The sequence below is a fragment of the Globicephala melas genome, chromosome 11 (genome assembly GCF_963455315.2).
Source record: "Globicephala melas chromosome 11, mGloMel1.2, whole genome shotgun sequence".
Lineage (NCBI taxonomy): Eukaryota > Metazoa > Chordata > Mammalia > Artiodactyla > Delphinidae > Globicephala > Globicephala melas.
In genome coordinates, this window is record NC_083324.2 from 72213906 (window position 1) to 72233286 (window position 19381).

A 19381-nucleotide genomic window follows, 5' to 3' on the forward strand; every position below is an offset into this window, starting at 1 on the left:
AATTTCCCTCTTGTTTAATCTTAATATGGTGAATTGTTACAGCTTCAAACTTGAAAAGCTAAGAGCCCCAGTAAAATTAGCAGTCGTTCTTAAAAATAGAAGTGAAGCGTCGGGTATAACGGATGAATTGCAATATACCTGTGTTTGTATTCTTTGGGGTGAACATGGAAAGAGTATGGTGGGAGCAGGTGCTTGACAGGAAACCCCCAATTATTGGGAAAATTATCCTCAGGATGTTAAACTCTGATAGGGATTCAAAATGGATGTGAGCAGAGAAGTGCAGAGTCACCTTAAAGAGAGAGCCCGGCTGTGGCCGGCAGGCCCCGCCTGAAACCCAAGTCCTGACACTGGAAGAGTGGCAGTCGGAGGGAGAGGGGCCAGGCTGGTTCTTGGGGCAGGTCGGCAGTGAGTGTGGAGATGGGCAAAGCCGGCGTTCCCCCTGCTCCGCCCCCCAACGCATCAGGGGCCTTTGTCGCAGCTTGGCTTCTCCAGCTCATCTCCGCCCGACCTGGCTTCCTGCACGGGTGCCCTCTGGGAGAACATGTGCTCACTAGAGCCCCTCACAGCTTCGGCGGTCCTGGTGCTACCTGCCAGTCAGCCCCTGACGTTCTGGCTCCAGACAGCCGGGCAAGTGCTAAATGAGTCAGCGGGACCCCACAAAGCAGGGGCTTCTGCTCATGACAGCTACCCCCTCCCATGCCTTCCTGCGGGTTGGGTGATGGTTCAGATTCAGAGCCTAGGATTCCATTTGGGGCCTGCCAAGCACCAGTTGTGTCACCTTGCACGAGCCACCTATATCCTCTGTGGCCCAGATCCCTTGTTCTTTAAACGGGGTAACATGTACGGCTTGCTAAGGAAATTAAGGGGGTCTGCGGCAGAGCCTGGGTGCAGGAGATGAGGACCCTAGAGACACGTGGTGCCAAGAGTCATTAGGATGACCTCAGCCTGGTGGGCTCGCTGCTCCCCCTGCATGCCGTTCAGCCCCCTCCCCCGCATCTTCAGCCCCCGAAGCTTCGAAAACCAGGCCTCATTTCCTTCACCCCAGCCAAGTGCGAACGGCCACAGCCTTCGGGCGGGACAGCCGAGAACCTCAGGACCGGGGCGCGAACGAGGGGAACCTGGGTTCTGCTCAGCCCCGCCCGCCGCTAGAGGGGGAAGTGACGTCACCCGTGACGCGCGGCCCCTGGCCGGAGCGCAGCCTCTATCCACGCAGCCCCTCTCATCTGACCCCTGGCAGATGGGGGTCCAGACTCTACTGACCCTTAAGTCCGGGTGACCTTGAGCCAGGCACTTTCCATCTCGGAGCCGCTTAATTGTAAAGCAGGGGTAATACTACTTGCCTTGCCTACCTCTCCCGGTTGTGAAACTCCACTGAGTTAATGAATAACGTTCACCTGTCGCTCCTCGTACATATACTGACTCCACTGATCTAATAATCCTATGGAGTGCTGACTATTGCCATGCCTGTTTTACTCCAGAAAACCGAGGCTGAAAAGTTTAAAGGATAGAAAAATATTTTGTAAACTGCAAAGCACCAGGTAAGTTTAAGTCTCTGTTTCTCTGTGTGTCTCAGTCCTCGTCTTTCTCCCTCTCCGTCTCCCTCCCTCCCTCCCTCCCTCCCACTGTCTCTCTCACACACACACACACACACACCCCACACACACACCCCTCCCTCCCTCTCTCTCTCTCACACACACACTCCCTCCCTCCGTCACACACACACACACACACACACACACACACACACACACACGACTTCCCAGGCAGTGAAGAGCATGGAAAGGTACATGAGATAGGGGGGCCTGTAATGCAGGCTTGGTGCACCTGCCTCCCAGCCTCCAGAACATTCCAGAGAGGCATCTTCTCTTTTCACATCCCAGCCTCCTAGGATCCTGAACTCGCTTGACATCCTTCCCAGCTGAAACCAGCAAGGTCCTTCCTGATGTGTAACCTCAGTGCCTCCTGTTCGTGAGTTCCTCACCACCCACCAGCAGTAAGTACCACAGCCCTACCGGTCCTTTATCTGGTGCAGGTGGGCCAGGCAGGCACTGGGCCCAGTGGATGACCTAGAAATCCAGCCAGTTGAGACCTGCACATTGAGCAGTGACTTGTGCCTCGGGCGGGACAGGTGGCAGGCAGAACAGTTAAGTAGGTCAGGGTTGTTTGTGGTGTCACCCACCCCCTGCACCTTTCTCTGCCTATAATCTGCTCTGGGCTGAACCAATTTAGGGTTACGTTTTAGCTTCTTAGTCAAAGGGGGCCTGGAACACTAAATAACGCCCAAGACAGAAAGCGATGCCTGGTGGGTGTGACGGCAGGAGGAGGACAGACGTTTCTGGGCTGGGCTGACAACGGCAGGTAGGCAGGACTCAGTCACACCCCCAGGCCACAGATACTATGCCATTAGAGTCAAGACACGCTGATATGGGTATTAAAGAGGAGGTTACCAAAGGTACTCCATTTACAATTCCGGAATGGCTTAGACCACAATTTCTGGCTTTCTCACCCCACTCCCCTGAGAGATTTTGTTCTTGCCCATGACTTCAGCCATCAGCCTCTGCCTCCTGGACATCTCTCCTTGGTGCCGCACAATGCCTAAAACAGACTTCTTGACCCCTCCAGCCCAGAGTGGTCCTCCCCTCCCCTCAGCCCCACTTTTATCATCCTACCTCAGAGAATGTGTACACCGTGCCTCCCCGCCCCTGTGTGAGCTCCACACCTCCAGCCTCTCCCTTCTCCAGACTTCGTCCCGGGGAGTCTCCAGGTGGGATTTTTGTTTGTTTGGAACAACACAATTAACGGGCTTTTGCTTTAATAGATTCAACGTATTTAGAGCTATCCAACAACTAGGTAATATCAATAGATATTTTTCTCAAGCGCACATGGGGTGTTTATAAATATTAACCACATCCTAGATTACAAAGGGTGTCTCAAATACAAAAGTTCAGTATCATACACACCATTGTATGTCTACAACATAATGAAAAGATAATGTAAAAATAACTGAACGTTTTAAACAGATACCACTGATCTCTGATCAACAGAGATACCATAAGGGGAATCAAAATCCTTAAAACTGAATTATAATAAAAAATTCTACATATTGAAACTTGTGGGATATAGCTAAAATAGTACTTGAAAAGAAATTTATAGTCTTAAATCCTTATGTCTGAAAAGGGGAAAGGATGAAATTTAATGTGCTAAGTATTAAAGTTAAGAAAATAGAAAAAGAACAACAGACCTGACCCTCAAAAAGTAGAAATAATGAGAAAAAGTTTAGCAGAAATTAAAAAAAAAAAGAAAGGAATAAAGTAATTAAAGAATTAAAGAAGCAGAAAACAAATTATGTAATAAAATAGATAAATCGTTGGTGAAACTGATCAGGAAAAAAGGGAAAAGACATGAAAAACAATTTTAGGAGCGAAAAAAGGGGACATACTTGAGATAGAACAGAGACTAAAAAGATAGTCAAAGGAAATAGTATGCCATAATCTTTAAAGCTTTCAAGGAACATCCAGAAAAATTATTAAAATTCACTCAAGGAGTAGTAGAAAACCTGAATGGACCTATGCCATTAAAAAATTTGAGTTCCTAGTTAAAATATTTTCATATAGGAAACAACAGAAACAGGCATTTTTATAGGTGAGTTCTACAAAACTTTAAAGAAATGGATAATTTCAGTCTAATGTTAGTCTATCAACAAATTAAACACAAATAGATTAAGGAAATTTTAAAAACAATATTCTCAATAGATGCAGAAAATAATTTTGACACCCATTCAGATTAAGATGTATAACAAGTTAGGAGCAGAAAGAAAATATGCTCAATGATGAAGTGTTCCTTTTCCGATCAGAAAGACAGGGATGCCCAGAATCACTGTTTCCACACGTCATTGTTCTGCTGGTCCTAGCTGCTGCAGTGTAACAAGAAATCTGAGATACAAGGGTTAGAAAGGCAGAAACCAAGCTATCATTGTTCTCAGATGATAGCTAGGGTTGTACCAGAAAACAACAAAAGACTGACAGACAAATTAAAAATTAGTAAGGTAGCCTACCAAGTTGTGGGATCGATACACAACAATCGTTTTTCAAACTCTCCAGGAAACAGAAAATGAAGGCAAATTTCCATGTGCCATTGCATCAAAAAATAACATACTAACAATCAAATGAGCAAAAGTGGTGCAGAGAGACATGTCCCCGTAGAACATGGAAACTGAGGCAAAGAGATGGAGCCCTGGTTGGCCACGCAGACCTGCTCAGCTGTCCAACATATCTGAACGTCAGGTCTGTTGGCCCAGGAGGATGTCAGCTCAGGAATTCAGAGATGTAAGCCTGGTGGAACTGGGAAGACCAGAACTGACAGGGCACGCCTGGCAGGCACTGAGCTTGGAAGGCTGCTTGTTCTGGGGGTTAAGGAGCCAGAGCTACTCCCCATGCTTAAATAGGCCCTGACGTCCTGATGCCTCCGGTTGCTTGATTCATCCATGGCCCCTTATCTAAGCTCCCCTCAGTGGCCCCCTGACCTCCTTGAAAGGCCAGTGGTGCTTCCTAACTAGGAGAAGTCCCAGTCCGAGCGGCAGCCGGAGGCCTCTCTGTCCAGGCTGAGTCTGTGCTCCCTCCGAGGCCCTACTTAGCTTTAGCTAGATCAGAGGTCTGCAAAGCTTTTCTGTAAAAGGTAAGGGGGTAAATATTTTAGACTTTGCAAGCTATATGGTCTCTGTCACAACTATCAACTCCCTCATTACAGTGTGAAACCAGCCAAAGACAACGTGTAAACAAATAAGTAGAGCTTGTTTCAGTAAAACTTTATGGACGTAAATTCAAATTTCCTATACTTTTCACATGCCAGAATATGATCTTCCCTTTGATGTTTTTTCAACCATTAAACAATGTAAAAACCATTCTTATCCACAGGCCATACAAAAACAAGTGATCAGCCCACCAACTGCAGGCCATAGTTTATGAGTCCTTGCTTCACCCGGCTGCCCTCCAAACAGCAGAAGGTTGGGCTGGGTCTTTGAGGCCTGGTCGGGAATAAAGGGTATCTTGGGAACATCAAGGGTTGCAAATGCTGCTGGGAATAGGCTTCTGGGGATTCACGGGGGGGTTAAGTCATCTTTAATAGCCTTCAGTGGCTTCCCTGACCCTAAGTGAAGGTCAGAACTACTTAGCATGGCATTGTGGCCCTCTGTGACCTAATCCCTGCCTGCAGGGCCACTTTCAGTGACTCCTGCCTCCCTTGAGGGTTCCTGGGCTGTGGTCCCTCTGGCAGGGCTGTGCCTTTCCCATGCTTTCCCTTTGCTGGGGAGTAGACCTGTGCCACGCAGCCCTGAGCCTGCCCCCTTGCCCAGGCTGAGCTGGGAAACTGAGGCTTCTCCCTCGCTGCCAGCTGCTCTGATTCGCACTTGGTCTGCTGCAGCTCCCCCTAGTGGGCTAAGGGCTCCTTGTCCTGTTTATGCATCTCTGTATCCTCAGACAAGGCTCACAGGGGATTAGTGAGTGTCAATGAGCTGGAGAAGTCATCCTGAAGATTTCTGGAAGAGAAAGCAGAATTTCTGTGCTGGTGCGAGATTTGAGATTTTCCCATTAGGAAACCCCCAAGGAATCTCTGGTCCTGACACTGGTCCACAGGAGTGATTCTTGCTCTGCTTTGGGCTTGAGTCCTGGGAGAAGAAACAGCATTCCCACTCCATTTCTGGATCAGGGAGCAAGGGAGTTAGTGGAGCAAAGGCTCTGAGCTGACCCATCCTGGGGTACTCACTGAAGCCTTCCTCGCCTAGTTTCTAGAATGTGCAGATTCACTCCCACCTCTTCACAGGACTGTGAGATGTTGTGAATCCTCTTTGTGAACCAGGGAGCAGGTGTTTAATTAACTAGCCCCCTTCTGCCCAGGGGGAGGAGGGAGGGTGTGTTGGGGGGTGACGCTCCTGGTTTGAGGTTTCCATCAGGAACACAGCATCCGGGGGGCCTCCTAGCAGCAGCACCACGGCCCTTCCCCCACTCACTGACTCCTCCCAGACCATAAAGAAGGGGAGTGGAAGTGTAAGGAGAGGAAATTGAGGTAGTGATGGCAGGGTTGATGAGGTCTGGAGTGTGGGACGAGGAAAAAGAAAGCAAGGGTCCTTTGTTCCTTGAAACTGAACACATAAACCAAGAAGATATGAAAGAATAAGACTGGGCACCAGGGCTGCTGAGGGAGGTCCGCGGGTGGTAGTGGGGGAAGCCCTCCACAGCAAGCCAGGGGCCGACAAAGTGGGCCACGAAGGGAGTTGCTGGACATCCACAAGGTCACAGCGTAGGGGGTGGCCATTCTCTGCTGGAGGGTCTGTGGGTCCAGTAGGCTTCCAAGATGAGGCCTTGGAAAGGCAAAGACAGCTCACCAGCCGGAGGAAACGCAAAAGGGGCAGAGCCAGAAGAGGCACGGCGTCCCGCAGCTCGCTGGGCAGGCCCATGGCTTGGAGCTTCCGGCGCCACCGCTGAAGGGGAACGACGTGGTTCCAACCGCCTGGAGCGGGCTACACTCTGGCCAGAGTCTTCATGCTGCTTCCAAGAACTTCTGCCACCCTGCAGAGGGGTCCTTGGAGACCAGACCCTACCCAGATCTAAGCAGCTGCAGAAAGAAGAGTGGGGGGGAAAAAAAAGAAAAGAAACCAGACTGAGAACTCGATGTGCACGTCTCTGCGCTCCACACCTGTGGGAGGCTGCAGAAGCTGGGGAGGGTCCGTCGCGTAGCGACCCCATCCCTAGTTTCCGCTCTCTGAAGGCGGCGCCCTTAGAGCTGCCCCAACAGCCCGTGTGATTGATGGGGTAGAAGTGGGGTCAATCCCAACCCCAGACGCAGTGCTGGGCTAGCTGGGCCTGGCAGGTGGGGTAAAGGGTGCCCCCTGCAGTTTCCTACAGTAAACGGGATTAGAGCAGCCCACTTCAACCCCAGGATCCTAGCAGAACGGTCGCGGGGCGGAGCCGCCGCAGAGGCACAGCCCAGGCCGCAGAGGGAGGGGCGGAGCCTCGAGGGAAGGGGGCGGGGCGGGACCGCCTAGGCGGGCCTGGAACCTGCTGGAAGCATCGCAGTACCGCCGCCGTGGCTCCTTCCGCCGCATGCAGGCAAAGAGTCCCCCGCCAGCCGGAGCCGGCAACCTTCCAGCAGCCGGAGCCACGCCCCGCGGCGAAACGCTGGCCCTGCCCCCGGGAGGGCCGGGATTCCCCGGGCTGCCCGGGATTCCCCGGGCTGCCCAGAGTTGGGCTTCCGATTCCGCACCGCCCGCGGAAAAGACCCCCTTCCCCTTATCGGGCTGTTGGAATGTGTAGCGAAGATTCTAAAGGGAGATCGAGCCTGGGAGCGTAGGTGGGAGTGGTTGGCCACTTTTTAGGCGTCCTTCGAGGCCGGGACTCTTGGGTGTGGAGACGCCTGCACTACAGGTTTCTACGGAGGTCAGTGGGGATCCTCGCCCCTGATCCGCCGCTTACGTCATGAGAGCATTCCCAACATCTATTTTTGATGGTGTCCTGTCTTGGAAGCGCAGAGACGGGGCTATGAAAACGAGTGCGCTCCCCGTGCAGACTAAGGCCGGCTGCTCCCGTTCTTCACCGCCCCTCCCCTATTTTGGACCATGACGTCAAGGTGGGCGGGCGGCGGCAGGTGCGGTGCTGACAGGCATCCTCCTTTAAGGCGGAGGGATCCGGGGGCGGGCAGCTAGGCTGTGCTTCGTCTTATATAAGGCGACTGGGGGCGCACAGCCGTTCTCTTGAGTCACCCCCGTGCGCCCTTGTTGCGGCGTGTGCGGTTGAGGCAGTCCTTGCCCGCTCAGCTCTCTAGTGTCTGCGATTCTTATTCTTCAAGGTAAGGCTGCAGTCTTCGGGCTTTTCGGGTTAGATTGGTCTTCCGAGTTGTTTTCGTCTCTCGTGTCCTTTCCGACTCCCACATTTTGTTGTGTTGGGGCGGCTTTTGGGATAACGCTCCCATTTTTTGTTGAGGGCGGGAGGGAGCTGTTGAGTTCAGCCTCTTTTCTGTGTTGGTGGCGGGGCTGCTTCTAGGCAGGTATTAGCCATGGGCGAGGTGGGCCGCGGAGTGGGTCTGGGCTAGTGGGCAGCTGCACGTGGTGGCCGCGCCGGCCCGGGACGCTGCCATGTTTGTCTCTCCACTTCCGGACGCGGCTACGGGGCGCCGGAGGGTCCCCAAGGGTTGTGGGTGTGCGCGCTCGGTGTGACTCAGCACAGCCCGGTCCTGATCAGGTTTTGCCATCTCTTCTGTTGGACGCGGTTTTTAAGTTTTTTTGGGTGCCTTCCGGGAGGGTCTGCGGCGAGAGATGTTTTCCGTCGCCTCTGGCCCGCGGTCTTGGTGCAGGAGGAGGGATGGGAGAGGGGAGGGGGCAGGCTCTGGGATTCATGGGTTTATTCCTCCCCCGCCCCTTCTCGAGAGCTGAGATTGTTCTGGAAGCTTCTGGAGCCCAGTGCCCCGCCCTGGTGCCCGGATGCTGGGGCGAAGGGAGGCTGCGCGGTGGCGCCCCCTTCCCGCGCGGTCCTGGCCGACGCATGTCCGGCAAGGACTTAGAGTCGCCCCAGCCGATTACGGCCACCATCTTAGTTGTGTTTGGTTTGGACCTGCATTTCACTCACCTGTGCTCAGGGGTCAAGGAGGAGCTTTTGCTTTATCGGTTCTTTGTCTTAATAGCCACCCTGGGTGGGCATCCCACCGATCTATCGAGTTAGCTTTCCCTACCACGTGAGGCAGTAATCCTATATCTGCTTGGAGATGCCTCATGGGAGAGCAGTTTCAAGTCATTGCCCTTTAACGTAAAACTAGTCATGTTGGAGGTCCCCCCCCACCCAAAATGGTAGAACTGTAGTGATTTGCACATTTAAGTGTGTGTGTGTGAATTAACCGGGGTTATTACTTGCATTCGACATACCTGGGTTAGGGGCGATACTCTGCATGCCTAACAAATTACCAGGTGATGCTGATCCAGGGATCATTTTAACAGTGGTTTGGTTCCAAAGTACAAGAAACCTTAACACGTTTAATCGAGTGTGTTAGGCGCACCCTCTCTCCCCATTGTTTTCCGTCTAAGGATGCAGCCTGAAATTTTTACAGGAAAGGATTTTGTCTCAGTACACAGCTCAAAAGAGTTTGAATTGAATCTCTTAATGTTTTTACTGTAACCGGGGTGAACTCTAGTAGTCTTAAATTTTTGAGTTTTCTTATTTTAGATGCCTGAGGAAGTGCACCATGGAGAGGAGGAGGTGGAGACTTTTGCTTTCCAGGCAGAAATTGCCCAACTCATGTCTCTTATTATCAATACCTTCTATTCCAACAAGGAAATTTTTCTTCGGGAGTTGATCAGTAATGCTTCTGATGTGAGTGCCTTGGGTGTTTTCATTGGCGTTTGTTTCTTGTTTTTCAAGTAGTCCACACACAAAGGAGAAGGGGTGGTTTGGCATTTTGTGGTGTTCGGTGTTGAAGGGGATATAAATTTGCTGCAGTTACAAAAAGGTTTGCTTTATTCCATGGTGGGTAGGTGGATAGAGACTATAGTTTGATGTGGTGGTCAAACTACGAGTTAAATGGGTAATCAGATTGAGGGTATTTGGGAATTAAAAGTTTTCTCTTTTGGGTGAAATGGGCTTTAAGGAAGCAGAATTGTAAAATTGAAATTTGTATTTCCAGGCCTTGGACAAGATTCGTTATGAGAGCCTGACAGACCCTTCCAAATTGGACAGTGGTAAAGAGTTGAAAATTGACATCATCCCCAACCCCCAGGAGCGCACCCTGACTCTGGTAGACACTGGCATTGGCATGACCAAAGCTGATCTTGTAAATAATTTGGGAACTATTGCCAAGTCTGGTACTAAAGCATTTATGGAGGCTCTTCAGGTATGTGGTATTTTAGCTGGGCACACTCCATTCGTATTTTTTTTTGGTATTTGGTTTGCTGTTTCTTTGAAACTTGCATTCGACTTCCTTAAACTTTTTGGCAGGCTGGTGCAGACATTTCCATGATTGGGCAATTTGGTGTTGGTTTCTATTCTGCCTACCTAGTGGCAGAGAAAGTGGTTGTGATCACAAAGCACAATGATGACGAACAGTATGCCTGGGAGTCTTCTGCTGGGGGTTCCTTCACTGTACGTGCTGACCATGGTAAGTTAGCTTTCCTCTTAAGGTGTCTGGGTGAGAATTCTGGGGAAACAGTAACAAAGATCTTGAGCATTTTATCTGTAAAGCAGTTGTTTTTATAGTTTTGCGTTTAGTTTCATTTTTTATTCCATTTGGATTGATTTTTTTCTAGGTGAGCCCATTGGGCGGGGTACCAAAGTGATTCTCCACCTTAAGGAAGACCAGACAGAGTACTTAGAAGAAAGGCGGGTCAAAGAAGTGGTGAAGAAGCACTCACAGTTCATAGGTTATCCCATCACACTCTATGTAAGTATGGACTGGTAACTCAAGTGAAGATACTTTAGAGAATCTAAATGGAACTTTGATTTTTTGCTTTCTGTATTCTGCATTTATCATCTTTGATACTTCTAGCTGGAGAAGGAACGCGAGAAGGAAATCAGTGATGATGAGGCAGAAGAAGAGAAAGGTGAGAAAGAAGAGGAAGATAAAGATGAGGAGGAGAAGCCCAAGATTGAGGATGTGGGCTCAGATGAGGAGGATGATAGTGGCAAAGATAAGAAAAAGAAGACGAAGAAGATCAAGGAGAAATATATTGATCAGGAAGAACTGAACAAGACCAAGCCCATTTGGACCAGAAACCCTGATGACATCACCCAGGAGGAATATGGAGAGTTCTATAAGAGCCTCACCAATGACTGGGAAGATCACTTGGCAGTGAAGGTAAGAAGCCTTGCTTGCTGGCTCAATAGGAGGAGCCAATAATGGGCAAATGCAACTTACCCAACTGGTTGGTAGCTGGGAGCTGTGAATGCCATGAGTTCACTTGCTAATGGACCCTTCCAGGGTGGAGAAATGACATTTTTCCCAGTTACCTCACTTGTTCTGTGGCAGCTTTACCCATCTGGGGTCCTGATTTGACGATTTCCTCATTGACCCAGGGATTATACAGAGCTTGTACCACGTTGGGTTCATTTAGGGCGTTAGAGCTTAAATTTTCTCAACAGTTGCCTTAGTGTCCACTCTATTCCTGGTGCTTAGGGGGAAGATTTTAGTTCCAAATATTGGGTAGTTTGGGGTTGGGACAAAAAGCCACCCTTATTTTGAAATACACAGTTGGATTATCTTGGATTTCTTTCAGCACTTCTCTGTAGAAGGTCAGTTGGAATTCAGAGCATTGCTGTTCATCCCTCGTCGGGCTCCTTTTGACCTCTTTGAGAACAAAAAGAAGAAGAACAACATTAAACTCTATGTCCGCCGTGTGTTTATCATGGACAGCTGTGATGAATTAATACCAGAATATCTCAGTGAGTATCTTTTTGGCCTAATATACTTGCGTTCAGCATTCTCAAGGGGACTGAAGTCTTTATCTTAGATTAAGGATCCTCTGCAACATAACAAGTGAAGGTTCAGTGAGAAAATTGGTCCTGTTGGATCCAGATAACCCTGTGTATATACCTTTATCTTTATCCTCTCCACTCCCCTTTTTTAAACTGAGCTTACATACTTGATTTCAGACTTCATCCGTGGTGTGGTTGACTCTGAAGACCTTCCCCTGAACATCTCCCGAGAAATGCTCCAGCAGAGCAAAATCTTGAAGGTCATTCGCAAAAACATTGTTAAGAAGTGCCTTGAGCTCTTCTCGGAGCTGGCAGAAGACAAGGAGAACTACAGGAAATTCTATGAGGCGTTCTCTAAGAACCTAAAGGTAAAGAGGCAGCAAGTACTTTTTTACTTAATAATTATGATGGATTATTTTTTATTCACATAGAGGATAAATGATTTCTTAGCAAGATTGTATTTTTCTTTCCACCCTTAAAGCTTGGAATCCATGAGGACTCCACTAACCGGCGACGCCTTTCTGAGCTGCTGCGCTATCACACCTCCCAGTCTGGAGATGAGATGACTTCTCTCTCAGAATACGTGTCTCGCATGAAGGAGACCCAGAAGTCCATCTATTACATCACTGGTGCGTTGGAGTCTGCATCTGATCAATGATCAAAGCCTCTCCTTAGAGGTGTGGGGAGAAGGGGAGGGCACTCGAGGATACCTGGGAACTGGCAGGTTGAGGCATTCTGGTCCTTGAGTCACACTAAGTAATCCTACAGGTGAGAGCAAAGAGCAGGTTGCCAACTCTGCATTTGTGGAGCGAGTGCGGAAGCGGGGCTTCGAGGTGGTGTACATGACAGAGCCGATAGATGAGTACTGTGTGCAACAGCTCAAGGAGTTTGATGGGAAGAGTCTGGTCTCAGTTACCAAGGAGGGCTTGGAGCTGCCTGAGGATGAGGAGGAGAAGAAGAAGATGGAGGAGAGCAAGGCTAAGTTTGAGAACCTCTGCAAACTCATGAAAGAGATCTTGGATAAGAAGGTGGAGAAGGTAAGCAACTCTGGAACTAAGTTACTTGTAACAGATGCCTTCAGGGCTATTTACCTCAGTCTCTGGTTGCTATACCATTAGTGGTTTGGGGCAGCATAATTTGTTTAGCGCCAATCCTACCCTTTGTTTTCTTGACCAGGCAGATTTTAAGGTTGCTGTTTCTATTAAACTTACCAAAGATGAGGTATTTTTTTCCCCCAAGAACAGAACTTCAAGTATCACGTTTGCCTCAAGGTAGCAATTTGATTTAATATGAACCCAAGGTTTTTGTGACTGTCCACAGGTGACAATCTCCAATAGGCTTGTGTCTTCACCCTGCTGCATCGTGACAAGCACCTATGGCTGGACTGCCAACATGGAGCGCATCATGAAAGCCCAGGCACTTCGGGACAACTCGACCATGGGCTATATGATGGCCAAAAAGCACCTGGAGATCAATCCTGACCACCCCATTGTGGAGACCCTGCGGCAGAAGGCAGAGGCAGACAAGAATGACAAGGCTGTTAAGGACCTGGTGGTGCTGCTGTTCGAAACTGCACTGCTCTCTTCCGGCTTCTCGCTTGAGGATCCCCAGACCCACTCCAACCGCATCTACCGCATGATCAAGCTAGGCCTGGGTGAGTATTCTTGTCCTCTTGAGTGTGGCAAGGAGATGAGGAACTGGTCTGGTGGGTAGATTGGACTGCTTTTTGGGTCAGATCTCAAGTGGCATTCTTCCTACTTTTAGGCATTGATGAAGATGAAGTGACAGCAGAGGAGCCCAGTACTGCTGTTCCTGATGAGATCCCCCCCCTTGAGGGTGATGAGGATGCATCTCGCATGGAAGAAGTAGATTAGGAATTTCTACCTGCAGACTTTGTTCCCTCTGTATAGTGTCCCCATGGCTCCCCCAGCAGCAGCCCCAGTGGCCTTGGCCCACTTGGTTCTTTCTGCTGATGTCTAGAGGTTTTATTTCTGTTCTTCTGTCTAAGGCAGGATATAAGGGCCTCAAGCCCTATTCCTTTCCACATTTGACATGGGGTTTGAATGTTGTGTATTGTGTTTTTTTTGTTTGTTTTGTTCTGAAATTAAAGTATGCAAAATAAAGATGATGCAGGTTTTTTATACGCTTCTTTCTCAAATCATGTGGACGCCCCCCCCGCCCCGCCAAGTATGTATAATGCTGCCTTTGGAGTTTCCCTAGTTTCTGTTTCCCAAGTCTTAACCTGCCATCATCCCGAGTATAGATAACGCGATACATGGTAGGACTTTAAAAGTTTTTAAAAGGTTACTGATAAGTTTAGAAGTCACACAAATGGGATCTAATGAAACTTGAAACCATAAAACAAAAAGAAAACCTACAGAATGGGAGAAAATATTTGCAAATGATGTGACTGACAAGGGCTTAATTTCCAAAATAACACAAACAGCTCATACAAGTTAATTAAAAACAAATCCAGTTAAAAAATGGGCAGAAGACCTAAATAGACCTCTCTCCAAAGAAGACATACACATGGCCAATAGGCACATGAAAAGATGTTCAACATAGTTACTGGAGAAATGCAAATCAAAATGATGATGAGGTACCGCCTCACATTAAAAAGTAAGCAAATAACAGGACTTCCTGGCAGTCCAGCGATTAAGACTGTGCTGCTACTGCAGTGGGCACAGGTTCAGGAACTAAGATCCTTGCATGCTGCGTGGTCAAAAACCAAAACCAAACCAAAAAGTCTGCAAGTAACAAAAGCTTGGAGAGGGTGTGGAGAAAAGGGAACCCTCCTACACTGTTGGTGGGAATGCAGGTTGGTGCAGCCACCGAGGAAAACAGTATGGAGGTTCCTCAGAAAACTAAGAATAGAATTACATATCCAGTAATCCACTCCTGGGCATGTATCCAGACAAAACTAATTCAAATAGATGCACCCCTATGTCTGCAGCAGCACTAACAATAGCCAAGACATGGAAACAAACGTCTGTTGACAGATGATAAGATGTGGTGCATATATACAAGGGAATACTACTCAGCCATAAAAAAGAATGAAATCATGCCATTTGCAGCAACATGGATGCAATGAGAGATTACCATGCTAAGTAAAAAATACCATATGATAATCACATGTGGAATGTAAAATATGACACAAATAAACCTGAATCAAATCAAGGAGAGAACAGACCGGTGGTTGCCAAGGGGGATGAGGGAGGCATGGAATGGGAGGTTGGGGTTAGCAGATGGAAGCTTTTATATGAACAAGAATGGATGAACAAGGTCCTACTGTATAGTGCACAATTATATTCAGTATCTTATGATAAACCATAATGGAAAACAGTACTTTAAAAAAATGTAACAATCACTTTCCTGTACAGCAGAAATTAACACTGTAAATCAACTATACTTCAATTTTAAAAAATATTGATTAAAAGAAAAACGCTGAAGGTATAAATGGTATCTTTGAACTACCATATAACACTTTAAAAAGTCCCTTTCCTAAAGCACGTAGAGGGTCTTCCACTCAAAGTTTTTTGACTTACTGTGCTGAAACAAAAGCACACACATGCAGTAGGAACTACTTTTGATCTTTTCCTGGCCTGACAGTATGAGGTACCTTCACTGGTGTGGCTGGGTGCTGAGCTGCAGTTCCCAGCCACCTGGCCACAAACAAGTGGTAGACGTAACCACCACTGTCTCTTCGTTTCCAGTATTAAACAAGTTAAATGAGATATTTGACACCTGTTAAACAGCAACTGTAGGATGTTTTGAGCTGATGGAAGTTTTAGGTAGGGTAAGCTATGTCAGGTGTATTAAACACATTTTCAGCTTCTGATGGGTTTATCGGACACAGCCCATCTGAAGTTGAAAGTCTGTACTTCAGTCAACCAAAACATAGGACCGAGCCCGCTGCAGCAATTTAATTTAATAAAATAAAATTATAAGAGCAAAAGTTACATTTCCAAAGTACCAAAACCTGCAACTGGCTCATGGAGCAGAGCCTAGGGATCCAGGAGCAGAGGACGGGGGTGGTGCTGGGCGGGACTCCCCACACCCTCCCGCAGCACAGCACCGTCTTTCACTTACTCTCCTGGGAAAGCAGCATTTGGAGCCTACAACACTTGTGCTTCTCTCTCCAGAGTAAGAAACGCAGGTCCCTCAGAGTCTGAAAGGGTGGGTATTCAAGGTAGAGGACAAGCACAGGTGAGGCGTTGGCCGAGCCTACAGGGCAAGACTTCAGGGAATTGGAGGAGGGAGGGGCTTTGGAAGGTGCCTCTGCCTTCTCAATACTGCCCCCTGCCCCTTCCCACTGTCATTGCCACCCTGGGAAGAATCCTGCCCACTAGAGGATGGGGGACTTAAGGCAAAGGGGAAGGCTGCCTCCTGGGCTCCCTACCCCCAACTGCAGAGCTGGTCTGTGATACTGAGAAACCTGCATTTTGCCCTAGAGCCTGCCGCCTCCGAGAAGTTACAGTAGGACAGGAAAACTGGTACAGTGAGAGGGTCCTATTCACTTCATCGCTCAGGCCCCTCAAACCTTCTGCACAGATGACTCGACTGGCACGACCTTCTTTCCCCGCTGCTTTAGACGGCCCCGGGCGTAGACTCGGAGCAGGAGGGCAGCAAAGACCACAGCCACCCCCAGGCCCCCCACCACAGTGACAGTGTGGCCGTAGAGAAGGCAGGAGAGGAGGATGGCAAAAGCCTGGCGGAGGGTCATGATGATGGTGAAGACGGCAGCCCCAAACTGCCCAATGGTGTAGAAGATGAAGAGCTGGCCACATGCAGAGCAGATGGACAGCAGCAGGGTGTGGGCGGCAAACTCGCTGTGTCGCCCCATGAAGCGGACGCCCTCCAGGAGAGCCCCCTGCTCTAGCAGGGAGCCCACTGTGAAGAGGCAGGAGAAGAAGTTGACCCCAAACATCATCTGCACCGATGACATCTTATAGGCAAACAGGGCATCCTGCCAGTTGGAGGTGAAGCTGTCAAAGGCAATGTAACCTGCCAACAGGATGAGGCCTGAGAGCGTGGTGGCCGGGGAGCTGTGGGGCTCCGGTCCACTGGACAGGAGAAACATGCTGACCCCGATGGAGACGAGGCCGGCGGTCAGATATTCCCAGTGCTCATAGCTGCGCCGAGACACCAATTTTCCCATCAGCATAACAGGGATCACCTTGGAGGCCTTGGCCAGCACCTGGGTGGGGAAGCTGACGAACTTGAGAGCTTCATACTGGCACCAGCTGCTGAGCACATTCGACAGGCTGGCAAAGGAGTACCGGTACATGGGTGCCCCATGCCGGGGCTGCTTGCATAAGATGCAGTAGAGGCCAGACACCATCAGTGCCAGCACGCGGTTCATTAGCACCAGGAACTGTGAGTCCGAGAAGCGCTCACCTGGCAATGTGGCCGTGGCCCCGTAGCTGCGGGTCATCACTCTTTCCTGCAGCACTCCCCACGTCAGATAAGACACCTGGATGGGGAAGGGCGGAGGGAGAGGAGATAAGCAAGAGAAGGAAAAGGCAGGCCAAAAAGCGCAACAAGCTCCTCCTTCCTCAGGATGATATCGAAAATGATGAGGATGGACAGCGTAAATATCTGTAGTAACTAGAAGTTACTTTCCTCTTCTCTCCCAAATCTGGATTCATCTTGCAGGCAATCAAGTGTGTGTGAAACGCCAACAACAAATGCTTTAGGACTGACCAGACCCTGTCTGTCCCCACAGTAGGGATGTTAGAGCCGACTCCATCCCAAGTATTTTCTTCTCTATTTTCAACCAACTGTGGGGGGAAGAGTTCTTCTTCTTCTTTTTTTTTTTTGCAGTACGCGGGCCTCTCACTGCCGCGGCCTCTCCCGCTGCGGAGCACAGGCTCCGGACGCGCAGGCCCAGCGGCCATGGCTCACGGGCCCAGCCGCTCCGCGGCATGCGGGATCCTTCCGTACCGCGACACGAACCCGCGCCCCCTGCATCAGCAGGCGGACTCCCAACCACTGCGCCACCAGGGAAGCCCATGGGAGGAAGAGTTCTTAAAGAAGACTGCACACCTGTTAGTTCAACATGGTACACTAGGTGGAACCAGAAGTGCCCACTCCAAAATGCCATGAGGTCAGCATCTAAGCACCCCTCTCACACGCAGTAGTGGGTAAGGCTGAAACTTTTAACAGTGGGTTTATGGTATATGAGACATCATTACAAGGGGATGGGAGAAATCACAGAGGGTAGAGACAGGAGGACAGAAAAGACAGCGTTTCCTCCAACCACCCCCAAGAAGATGGTGTGCCTCGGGGAGGAGGAGGACACACAACACAACCACCAGCAAACTGTTGGGACCGGCGGGGTGAAAGCTCTGGTTCCACAAAGTCCCTGTCCGCGGGGACCGACCCAGGAAGAGCCGCAGAGCCGGCCTACTTACCTGGAGCCCCGCAGCACAAAAGAGCAGCTTCAGGGCCTGCCAAGTGGGACTGGTCTCTGCTGGTTCTGCCCGGGGAGCCAGAGGAACCTCATCCGGGGCCTTGGGCTCGTTGCCAAACACACAAGTTTTCACCAGGGGGAAGCAGAGACCCCTGCCTGGAGAAAGCACACAAGGTGAAACCCCAAACTTCTCCCTAGCACCTCATCTCTCCCACAGCTGCCAGCCCGCCCTGCTGGCCGCCCTTCCTCCCGTGCCACGCCACCTCCCCTTTGCACTGCTGGCCAACACTCGTAATACAGACTGAGCAAACTTCCCCACACACCTGTCTCCAGGTAGTTCTTCCGCCTGAAGTACTGCACCAGCAGGTAGCCAGGTACCATAAAGCTCGCATAGCCAGCCGCGTTCACCAAAAAGCGGAAGAACCATAGCTGGGTCCATGACTCCAGAGGGCCTTCGGGGTTCTCTCCACCTGCCCCGAGGGAGGGGAGCGCAGCCAGCAGCACCACTGCCCACCACCTGCGGGGACCGCGGGCAGAAGGATCAGGGTCCAGCTCCTCACCCTCTGGGCCCTCCGGAGGGGACGACACTGGAGAAGGGCCCGGGGTTCCTCCCCGCCCCCCTCAGCTGCAGCCCGGCGCGGACAAAGAGCCTCTCTCTCTCCTGGGGTGGCCGGCGCGAGCCAGGCAGGGATCCCTCCATCCCCGAGAGCGGACCCGCCCCTCCGGCCACACAGGTTCTCTCTGTTCCCTCCAGCGCTCCCTGACCCCGCCCTCGGGGCTCGCGGAGACCCAGGGTCCCCCGATTTCTTCGCCCGACACTCCCGGAGCCCCCGAAGAGCACAACGCCACGGCGCCCGCCTCCACCACCACCCCCCGCCCCCACGCCGGGTCCGGGCAGCGCTAGGCTGGCCTCCTGCCGGGCATATGGGACCCCACCCGTCCCCCCGCGCTGAGGAGCGGCGGTCACGTGGCGCGGGGCTCGGTCACGTGGGCTCGCCACTCCCCCTAGCCCCCCACCTGGCGTCCATGGTCGCGGCCGCGTGGGGCGGAGCGGGGCCGGGGAATGCGGGTCCCCGGGCCGCGCGCTCCCACCACTCCCGCTGTCGCCTCCAGGAGCAGCAGCCGAGGGGCCGGCTAGCGGAAATGCCGCGCTCTTCCCGCCTCCCTCCCCGCGGCCGCCCCTCCGCCCCCGGCCGCGACCACGCAGCGCCCCGGGCCGCCGCCGGGCCACAGCGCCCCCTCGCGGCCCGGCGGGAGACGCGGCTCGGCGCGCAAGAGGCAGGCTGCCTCTGTGGGCGGGTGGGGTCGGGGGAGTGGGAGCTCCAGCCCGGTGCCGCCCCTGCTTCGTCATCGCCCTTAGCCCTCACCACCGGCCCGGAGGTGGTGGTGACCACTGCCATCCTAGGAACGGGGACACAGCTTCTGCATCCCAGGCACATCCCCTTATGTTACCATTTCCCCGTTTTCTGGCAGGAAGATGTCTCCTTCCTTCGGGGGCTGGGCAGCAGTTCTGTCCCCGCAT

The 19381-nt window shown here is 51.0% G+C and overlaps 2 protein-coding genes across 4 annotated transcripts; one reads left to right on the forward strand and one right to left on the reverse strand.

Annotated features, from left to right (window-relative positions):
• Positions 1 to 1519: 1519 nt before the first annotated feature.
• Positions 1520 to 13590, forward strand: HSP90AB1 (heat shock protein 90 alpha family class B member 1). Of its 3 annotated transcripts, none has more exons than XM_060307265.2 (12): positions 1520 to 1538; positions 9207 to 9353; positions 9664 to 9870; positions 9975 to 10134; positions 10283 to 10416; positions 10522 to 10830; positions 11249 to 11414; positions 11625 to 11815; positions 11929 to 12076; positions 12216 to 12484; positions 12768 to 13101; positions 13212 to 13590. In XM_060307265.2, the coding sequence occupies exons 2-12, from the start codon at positions 9207 to 9209 to the stop codon at positions 13319 to 13321; spliced, it is 2175 nt and encodes a 724-aa protein (XP_060163248.1). In that variant the 5' UTR covers positions 1520 to 1538; the 3' UTR covers positions 13322 to 13590. The 3 variants fall into 3 exon arrangements, with proteins under 3 accessions (XP_060163248.1, XP_060163247.1, XP_030726435.1); XM_060307264.2 differs by lacking the exon at positions 1520 to 1538 and adding an exon at positions 1975 to 1993; XM_030870575.2 differs by lacking the exon at positions 1520 to 1538 and adding an exon at positions 7680 to 7839.
• Positions 13347 to 19029, reverse strand: SLC35B2 (solute carrier family 35 member B2). The gene is made up of 4 exons (XM_030870572.2): positions 18877 to 19029; positions 18183 to 18376; positions 17861 to 18015; positions 13347 to 16920 (listed from the first exon to the last, which is right to left on the reverse strand). Exons 1-4 carry the CDS (start codon positions 18885 to 18887, stop codon positions 15982 to 15984), a joined length of 1299 nt encoding a protein of 432 aa, XP_030726432.1. The 5' UTR covers positions 18888 to 19029; the 3' UTR covers positions 13347 to 15981.
• Positions 19030 to 19381: the final 352 nt, after the last annotated feature.